Genomic DNA, 9,668 nt, shown 5'->3' on the forward strand with positions numbered 1-9,668 from the left:
TTTTTAATATATATATATATATATATATATATAGTATATATGTATATATATATATTTTCATAGGATATGTTACTTCTATTCAACTGCAATATCACTACTTTGTTGTAAGACGTATGCAACGGAATTTCGTTTTGTATGCACCATGTGCAGACAAGATGACAATAAAGTTTATCTAAGTCTAAGTCATGTCAGGTCAGCTGTCTGGAGAGAGAGAGAAGTCAGGACCTGCGGGCGGAGCACCACCGTGCCACCGCCGCCATGACGGAACTCAAAAGCAAACTCCATGAGGAGAAGCAGAAAGAGTTAGCCATTACCAGGGAGACATTACTGCGGCAGCATGAAATGGAGCTGATGAGAGTGATCAAAATCAAAGATGGAGAGATCCAGCGACTGAATGCCTTGGTCCTCAGCCTGAGGGACGGTTCCATGGACAAGGTGATCCGCTCTATCCGTGTCTGACTATCCGCACGCCACGTCGGGCTTCGATGCGGCCGCTACCGTATTGTGTAGCTTGTCCCCAGTAAGCGTCGCGGCGCTCCGTTGCGGTCTCAACGGCCCGGTGTGGCGCAATGTCTGCTCAGGTGAGGAGGGGGGGCGCTTTGCTGGCGGAGGTGGAGGAGACGCGGCGGTGTCGGGAGACCGAGCGGTGTCGCCTCCACCAGGAGCGCGGAAGAAGCCCTGGCAGCGGCCCAGCAGGCCTGGCAGTCCCGAGCGGCCGAGCTCCGATCGGCTCATCACCAGCATCGGGAGGAGCTGAGCCGAACCAAGAGAGACTGCGAGAGGGAGATCCGCCGACTGGTAGGACTGATCAGATGCGCGGTGCGTGGCTATGTTCCCAATTTCGTTGTATACCTGCAGTGCAATGACACCTAAGGCATTCTATTCTATTCTATTTCACAAGAAGAAAATGTCCGGTTGCTCGCTTCGCTTTTGTCACAGCAAAGGTGTTCTAGTCGATTCAAGAAAAAAATTGGCCGGTTGCTCTCTTTGTTTTTGTCACAATTCTGGCAAATGAGTTTGCCCGCCTGCCTGAGCGCTCCCCGTTTGTACATCCAGACGGATGAGATCAAGCTGAAAGACAGAGCGGTTAGTGTTTTGGATGAAGCCCTGGGGCCGGCCACGTCCACCGCCTTCAGCTGCAGACTCAGGCTGCCGAGCAGCAGATCGCTGCCCTGAGGGATTCCCAAAGGGCGGGCCTAAACTACCCTGGAAGTGGGGTCAACGCCGCTACTAGCAATCCTCTTCATTGCGTAAGCCACCTCATCACACACTTGCAGTACGCATGACTTAGTTCGTTGCTGGAGGAAGGTAGCACAAAAACAGTTTTGAACTTTGAACGAGTGCTTGTGTGTGTGTGTTGCGGGGCGTTTTCAGTCTCAGGAGGATCGGGACACGCGACGGTTTCATCTGAAAATCGCTGAGCTCAGCGCAGTCATCAGGAAACTGGAGGATCGAAACGCCCTGCTTTCTGAAGAGCGCAATGAACTGGTAATTTATTGACGGCACGCTTGAAGGTTTGCGCTACGTTTGATGCGCGCCATCCAGCGAGGCACCCATTGCGCTTGCTTATTAGTTGAGCGGCGCGGCGAGTCGGTTGCCTGGTAGATGTCTTTTATTGGGAGCCAAAGCCACGATTCCGTTCAAACCGATGCAAAAGGAATGGATACGTTCTGGCCCGCGTGTTGTGCGTCTTTCACATCCCGCACTTCATGCTTGCAGCTAAAGCGACTGAGAGAAACAGAAAGCCAGTTTCTGCCACTCCTGTACAAAAACAAACGCCTGAGCAGGAAGAATGAAGAACTCTCGCTGGTGCTGTGTCGCTTTGAAAACAAAGTGCGCTTTGTCACCCAGGAGAACGAGGAGATGGCAAGCTTGGTAAGTCGACGCGGACAACGGCGGCGTGCCAACAGAGTCCACTGCATTTGTGTTCCACAGAGAAGGCCTAGTTCGCTCAATGACCTGGACCGCGGTTGCGGCCAGCAGGACGGTGAAATGGAGTTCCTTCAAGTTGTGGAGCAGCGGCACATCATCGACGACTTGTCCAAGGTCTTCAGGCAGGCGACTCGGTGCACGTACGGCAGCGCCGCGCTCGCTCGCTGTCGCCAGGAAACCTTTTCCGTCCAAAGCTTGGCCGGCGGCCGCCATCCAAAAAATTGGCCCCTTAAATTCCGACCTTTCAAGCAGGAGCATTGTGCGCACGCGTTTGAACACGCTTTAGACTTGTTTTGCCGTTTTCAGCAGCTCAAAGCTCCCGTTTTGTCAGCGCCTTTGCCACTCGCTGTGCGCTGAAAACGACGGACTTGCCCGGCTGCTCAGCCCGTCAACCATGAGCCGGGAGCGCGACGTCATTGTCCGTAGGCAGCTAGTGGCAAAATGCACCCTGTTAGAGTTGCGCTCGCTCCAACTTATTTTGCAAGAACCACACGGGAGACAAGTAAGTTCTTTTGGACACCTGCAGGTGGAGAGTCCATCCGTTGTACGAATGAAGTCTGACTCTCGGCTCCTGCACGAGCATTTTAATTAAGAGAAACAGGGTGGGTGTAAGAGTGGATTGAATAGAGGAAGCCCTTGACCTCTAGTCAAAACATAGCAAGGGGTGTTTTACGACTTTGTGTAGGAAGGGATAAGCGATAGGGATAAATAAGGGATAAATAATATTATTTATTACAGGTCGCAGTCAAAGTCAAAGCAACACAATGATACGATAAAGATAATCTGGAAAACCCTGACACACCCTGTAGTTGTCACTTTTGGAAAAGACGAGCGTCCCTCCAATCATCGCCGGTGACGTGTTTTTCAGGCTCTGGAGACAGGAGCTCATGTCAGAAATGTCATTGTGAGTCGCGTTTGTTTCTGCGCCGGAGCCGTTCGTTCCCTTTGCATCCAAAGAATCTCAAAGGCGGATTATTTGTGTCGACAGGAGAGAGATTTGCTGCTACGATACCGACGTCGAGAATCTCTGAGGAGGAACAAAGCGTGAGGTCCTGCAAGGTGAGTCTGTTTGTTTGCGGCTGCTTGGTGTTGCGCAAGATGAAATGGCCTTTTTCTCGCTATCGTTCCTCTCGTCGATTCATCGTGAGGTGTCGCTTCAGTTTGTTCAGAGAGATGTTTGCTTCCGCGCCCGCAGGTCATCGAAACATTTTACGGCTACGACGAAGACGTGTTGGTGGACTCGGACGGATCGTCCTTGTCTTTTCACACCGACAGAACCCCCGACACGGAACCCGAAGAGGTAGCCCGCCATTTCTGCCAGCGTATTGGCACCAAACATTCCTCTTCAGCCTGGAATCGGACTCGTCTTTGCGTCGCGGGTGCTTTGTCGCCGGTCTGACTGATTCTGGTACTAGTGCTGTGTTGCATTGGTGTGTGCATGAAGAGGCGGAGCTTCGCTACCGCCAGCTGACGCAAGAATATCAAGCGCTGCAACGAGCCTACGCTCTGCTAGCCCAGACCAGCGAAAGGGGACTACGACGCCGAGAAGGAGATCAAGGTGGCGCCCCTTCCCGCAACCCCCGGCCGGGTCGCAGCCTCCCCGTTCTCACCCAGCCTCGGGTGTTCTCTGGTCTGAAAGGAGGAGGAGGAGCCTCCCTCCTCCTCCTTTCAGACCAGAGAAAAGCTGATGGTAGAAATGGGTCACTATCAAAGCAGAGTAGCAGATCTGGAGTCAGCGCTGAAGCAACAAGGACAGGTAAGCTCATCAATGAGCACACCTTTTTCTCAGACAAAATAGCTACATTCTTCAGTCACTCATCCGTCTGGCATTACTGGACCAACCCCCCCACCCCCCCCCCCCCCCCCCGAACGTGGCTGGGAAAATGCGGAGAAAAGCAAATGTCATTTTCCAGTCAACCAAAGAATTTGTGGATGAAAATGACACAACATTCCAAAGCTGTCCACGCGTTTGTCTCTTCTAGAATGTCAAGTGGGTGGAGGAGAAGCAGCTGCTGCGTCAGAGCAATCAGCAGTTGGCCGAAAAGGTGACGGAAAGAAAGGCGCTGGGCGGAGTCGCTTGGCGTCACACCTGTCGGGAAGCCCCGCAGATGAGGTCTGACTGTCTTTTCAGGTCAGGCGGATGGAGGCGGAAGAAGCGCGTCTGAAAGAGCACATCCAGGATATCCGAGACCAAAACGAACTGCTTGAGTTCCGCATCCTGGAGCTGGAGGTGGGAAGACTCGCACAAGCGTGTTGAGGCCAGAGATGTGACGGACGGACGGACGGACGGACGGATGCATGCCTCTGCCTTTCAGGAGAGGGAGTGGCGCTCCCCCGTCTTGAAGTTTCTGCAAGTCCGTTTCCCAGACGGCCTCAGCCCTTTGCAGATCTACTGCGAGGCCGAGGGCGTGAGCGTAGGTAAGGCGTCCCTCGCAACCCTAACCTTAACCCGAGGTCCCAGAACACCTTACATTGCTCCTTGCGCCTTTCCCCCGGACATCGTCATCAGTGATCTGATGAAGAAGCTGGACATCCTGGGCTATAACGCCGTAAGTGTATGTCGAACTCCTTATGTTCGCACTCCACGAGACTCGGCGGCTCAAATGTGACTTTTGGAAGGCTTTGCGCTGAAAGAAGCTTGTTGACGCTGTGCCTTTGGGCTCTTGCAGAATCTCACCAACGAGGAGCAGGTGGTCGTGATTCACGCCAGGACCCTTCTCACCCTAGCCGAGAAGGTAACGCGCACGTCCACGCACGCTCTCGCATTCTGCTTATGTGACAGCAGCCTTTCCTCAGTGGTTAGAATACATCAAAGTGACCAAGTCAGCACTTCAACAGAAGATGTTGGACATTGAAAGTGAGAAGGTAGACAGACACGCGACATCAGCCAAGGGGAACTCCGGCAATGTGCCCCAACAATTCTGACCTTGAGCTGTGCTAGGATATGTTCTGCAAGCAGAAGGGCTACCTGGATGAAGAGTTGGACTTCAGGAAGTGTTCCATGGACCAGGCTCATAAGGTAAGCCGCCCTCAAATCTCCCGCCGGACCACTGATGGACGAGGATTGCGGCCCAGAGGATCCTGGAGCTGGAGGCCATGTTGTACGAGGCGCTACCGCAGCGGGACTGCCCCGCCACGGACGGCGAAAAAGCCAGCCACGCTGGCGTGAATGACGTGCTGACGGCGGATCAGAGAGAAGAGCTTAGGAGCGCCGTGGACCAATGGAAGCGAGCCCTGATGTGCGAGTTGAGGGAGCGCGACGCTTGCATCCTCCAAGAGAGAATGGATCTGCTGCACAGCGCGCAACAGGTAAGGGCCCAAAGCCAGCCCGGCACTTACTTGCACGCTTACTGGCTTTTGAATGCCACTTTCCATTTGTCCGTCCTAGAGGAACAAAGAGCTGAAAGAATTCATCGAAGCTCAGAAGAGACAAATCAAACAATTGGAGGAGAAGTTTCTGTTTCTCTTTCTATTCTTCTCCTTGGCCTTCATTCTGTGGCCCTAACACCAGCTGGTGAGTGAGCTCCAGCGGCACCGCACTCGACACCTCCGATACACTGCCAGCCGGTCTCAGACGTTGGCAGACGCTCCGATGCCAACGTATACCCCCCGCCACGGTGACAGAGGCACCGCGTCACACCGGCGCTCATCCAATCAGAAGGCAGGAAAAGCAAATTCACATGCAGGGCACTTTTGAACCAGAAGAGAGCGCCACAAAAAACGGTTGTTGCCCCAAACGCGCACTAAAAAGGGTCAGAATAACAAGAGTCCCACTGGCCAGCCGGGGCCACCCGTCCAGCTGTTTCTTCAGGGGGGAAAAAAATTGGAGTCACCGGTGAGTACATTTTGCATTTAGCTCTGCTTTTCTGCTTCTGTCTTCAAGTGTGTGGCATCCTGCGATCAAAGAGTCAGCCAACCCCAAAGCGGTTGACCTCAACGTCCCACCACCATGCCTACCAGAGCAGGTGACGTGATGCTTTGGACATCCTTCCGTCTCAGATGCCCAAAAGTACTCTTTGCCACATCTGCGGCAATACGGTGTCTTTTCAAAGGTGCAAATAAATCCAGCGTGGGCGGAACACGCACGTCTTCGGTTTTTCCCGCTTTGTTTGTGTGACAGCTGTTGTGAAAATTTTATACAAATAAAGTTGTATAGTACAGGTTTGGCCAAGCCGCAACTCCCGAACCGCATGCGGCTCTTTTATGTTCATATCAACATTTGTGTGTGTGTGTGTGTGTGTGTGTGTGTGGGGGGGGGGGGGGTTGTGCGTGTTGGCTTCACTTGAGTTCAATTTGGTATTTTGGTCAAAAGCGCATGTGGTGAAATTCCACAAAGTAGGATGGGCAAACACATTTCTTTAAACTATGAGTGTCAATTGGGCTCTCGAAATGGCAGGGAAAAGATGCACAGCAAAACGAAAATACGTAGATGAACACAGGACGTTTTAATCAGAGTGGGAAAGTTTCTATTTTTTGTTGAACGTGATGGCAAACCATTCTGCCTGATATGTCAGACCTCAGCGCATTTCAAAGATTCAAATCTTCAGCGCCATGCACTTCAGCTCACTCCATGCTAACATTGATCAGGCGTCGAACCCGCATCATCATGCTTAAGAGGTGGCCATGCTAACCAGTGCGCCATTATGTCAACGCATAATAACTAAGTCTACTGGTCAAAACAGCGGTTACTATATGACGTCGCTACGTCGTGGTCACGTGACGCAGACAAGACGTCAATGGACGTGGGCAGAGTTAACTTGTTTAAAAGGGAGTAGGCAGAAGAAATATTTAATTTATTTAAATCTATTTTGAGTGCACACCATTATGCCAATGCATAACAACTGTAAATCTACTAAACAAAACAGCGGTTGCTATATGACATCTGCCACGTCGTGGTCACGTGACATACGTGACGTCGATGGGCGTAACTTTCGCCGGAATTCAAATCCGCGGGGAGAGTTAACTTGTTTAAAAGAGAGTGGGCAGAAGAATTATTTAATTTATTTAAATCTATTTGGTGTGTGCGCCATTATGTCAATGCATAACAACTGTAAGTCTACTAAACAAAACAGCGGTTGCTATATGACGTCTGCCACGTCGTGGTCACGTGACGCGGACGTGACGTCGACGCCTACTTTACATCCCACCGATCACAGGACCCCTCGGCTGCATAACCGTGCCCCCTTCCCAACCAATCGGATTTGCTATACGCGAAAACGACGCCAATGGAAAGAGCTTCCGCCCAAATTTAAATCCGTGGGCGTGGCTCGCAGCAGGAAGTAGGAAAATGGCGGCGATGTTGACAAAGACACAGCGGATGGTAACATACGACTAACAAGAGAAATATTTTTATTTTCTGCTTGCAACTGGACCGTCCAGAGCGTACACGGTAAGTACAACTCATCGTTTTTAAAAAGAAGTACTTTTGTTGCCCTGAAAAGCGAGTGAGCGTGGCGTTTGTGGGGGACGTCGAATTTCGACGATTCTTTCTGGTCAACGGTTGTAAATGATTGTGTTGATTAAAAAAGAAAACTTGATGTAACTCTACTTTTAACTGCCGTTTCAGATAGATTTGGAATTGCATCACATCCAATTTTGCCTAGAGCGTACACGGTAAGTAACACTCGTTGTGTTTAAGGAGATTTACGTTTGTAATAGCAGAAGTGTAGCCGCGTTGCGTTGTACGTGTGAATGTTGGTCCGGGCGAAATGTTAATGTTTAATTTCATTCCTTTAGGTTCCACGGTGTTTGTTGGCTGCAAGTTTTCCACTGCAAGAAGAGGCTCATATCATTGACCAGGAGCGAGCTACAATGGTGAGTAGCCATAACATTTATGTTAAACACTTCCTATTTCATGTCTAACAGTACTTGATTTAACAAATAACCATAAATAAATACAGTGTGGGCACTGAAGTTAACATATGTGATTATACTGCCTAATCTGTCACCGAGTAGATTGTTGCAAAGTAATATAAGATCCAAAGTTGTAATTCAGAATAGTTTTCAAAAGAAGGCCATTAGAATTATATACAAGTCTGATTACCCTGAACAAGCTATTAATTAAATCACAAATTCTTCAATTCAAAGATTTGGTAGATTATCAGACAAATAATGTCTAACAGTAATTGATTTAACACATCACGATAAGTAGATTGAGTGTGGGCACTCTCAAGTTAACATATGTGATTATACTGCCTAATCTGTTACAGAGTATGTTGTTGCCAAGTAATGTAGAATAGATCCAAAGTAGTAATCCAGAATAGTTTTGAAGAGGCCATTAGAATGATAAACAAATCTGATTACCTTGAACATAATAACAAGCTAAGTGTTTAATATGTCCTATGAAGTCAAAATTGGGCACCATCATGTGGTGAAATTTGGAATTGCATCACATCCAATTTTGCCTGGGAACAAACAGATTACATAAATCTTAGTTTTGAATAAGCCACTCCTTCTCAAACAAGTAAACTCTGCCCATTTTGCGCAGTAGATGTTCTGTTAATATCTAGTATTTATACAAAGTCATAATTTAAATTGCTTTCAACCTTCATTCATCGGTTCAACCAACATTACTCGCTCTTATTACCAACTTGTATTGATTTAACTAAGCGTTTAATACTTCCTATCAGGTCTCAAATCGAGATTTGGCAAAATACAATTTCAGCAAATCCAATTTTGCCAGGGAACAAAAATAGATTAAATAAACTAAATAAGTCCTCTTCCCATTAAATAAATCAGAAAAGTCTGTCTTGTAACCAGTCCTCTTCAAACAAGTAAAGTCTGCCCATTTTGTGCCGTAGATTTTGTGTCTATGCCTAGTATTTAAACAAAATCATAATTTAAACGACTTCTTTCCTTCATTCACTTTGGAAATTTGGAATTGCAGCAAATCGAATTTTGGCAGGGAACAAAAATAGATCAATTAAACTAAATAAGTCTTCTTCCCATTAAATAAATTAAAAAAGTCTGTCTTGTAACCAGTCCTTTTCAAACAAGTAAAGTCTGCCCATTTTGTGCCGTCGATTTTGTGTTAATGCCTAGTATTTATACAAAATCATAATTTAAAGGACTTCATTCCTTCATTCACTTTGGAAATTTGGAATTGCAGCACATCAAATTTTGCCTGGGAAGAAAAGTAGATTAAATAAATTTAATAAGTCTTACTACTTCCCATTAAATAAATTAAATACGTCTTACTTGTTCCCACTCCTTTTCAAAACAGTAGTTTAAAACGAGGGCCCTTCACTCAATCTTTAACCCCAACCCCGCACGTTGTGTTGTATCTGTGAATGTTGGTTGTGGCCAAATGATAGTTTTCTTTCATTCGTTTAGGTTCCAAGAAAACTTGATGTAACTCTACTTTTAACTGCCGTTTCAGATAAGCGGGTATTACGTCGCAGTCATGTGCCGCGGATATGACGTAATTGCCCGAACCTCCGCCAAAATTCAAATCTGTTGGCGCGATGGCCGTGAGCCACTGAGCAGCGACGATTATCAACAGAAATATCTTTATTTTCTGCTTGCAACTGGACCGTCTAGAGCGTACACGGTAAGTAACACTCATTGTGTTTAAGGAGATTTACGTTTGTAATAGCAGAAGTGTAGCCGCGTTGCGTTGTACGTGTGAAAATTGGTCGAGGCGAAATGTTAATGTTTAATTTCATTCCTTTAGGTTCCACGGTGTTTGTTGGCTGCAAGTTTTCCACTGCAAGAAGAGGCTCGTATCATTGACCAGG

The 9,668-nt window shown here is 48.1% G+C and overlaps 1 protein-coding gene and 1 long non-coding RNA gene across 2 annotated transcripts; both read left to right on the plus strand.

The window, feature by feature from the left end:
• Window positions 1-1,105: 1,105 nt before the first annotated feature.
• On the plus strand, window positions 1,106-2,628 carry LOC148377309 (uncharacterized). The gene is made up of 3 exons (XR_015856821.1): window positions 1,106-1,250; window positions 1,375-1,488; window positions 1,720-2,628. It is a non-coding gene; the product is annotated as an uncharacterized LOC148377309 (long non-coding RNA).
• Window positions 2,629-4,613: 1,985 nt separating this feature from the next.
• LOC148377310 (janus kinase and microtubule-interacting protein 3-like) lies at window positions 4,614-5,437 on the plus strand. The gene is made up of 5 exons (XM_088368273.1): window positions 4,614-4,667; window positions 4,729-4,797; window positions 4,874-4,951; window positions 5,008-5,241; window positions 5,321-5,437. Exons 2-5 carry the CDS (start codon window positions 4,774-4,776, stop codon window positions 5,435-5,437), a joined length of 453 nt encoding a protein of 150 aa, XP_088224399.1. The 5' UTR covers window positions 4,614-4,667; window positions 4,729-4,773.
• The last annotated feature ends 4,231 nt before the right edge of the window (window positions 5,438-9,668 follow it).

The sequence above is a fragment of the Syngnathus floridae genome, unplaced genomic scaffold (assembly GCF_059516105.1).
Source record: "Syngnathus floridae isolate MCC-2025c unplaced genomic scaffold, RoL_Sflo_1.0 HiC_scaffold_235, whole genome shotgun sequence".
Lineage (NCBI taxonomy): Eukaryota > Metazoa > Chordata > Actinopteri > Syngnathiformes > Syngnathidae > Syngnathus > Syngnathus floridae.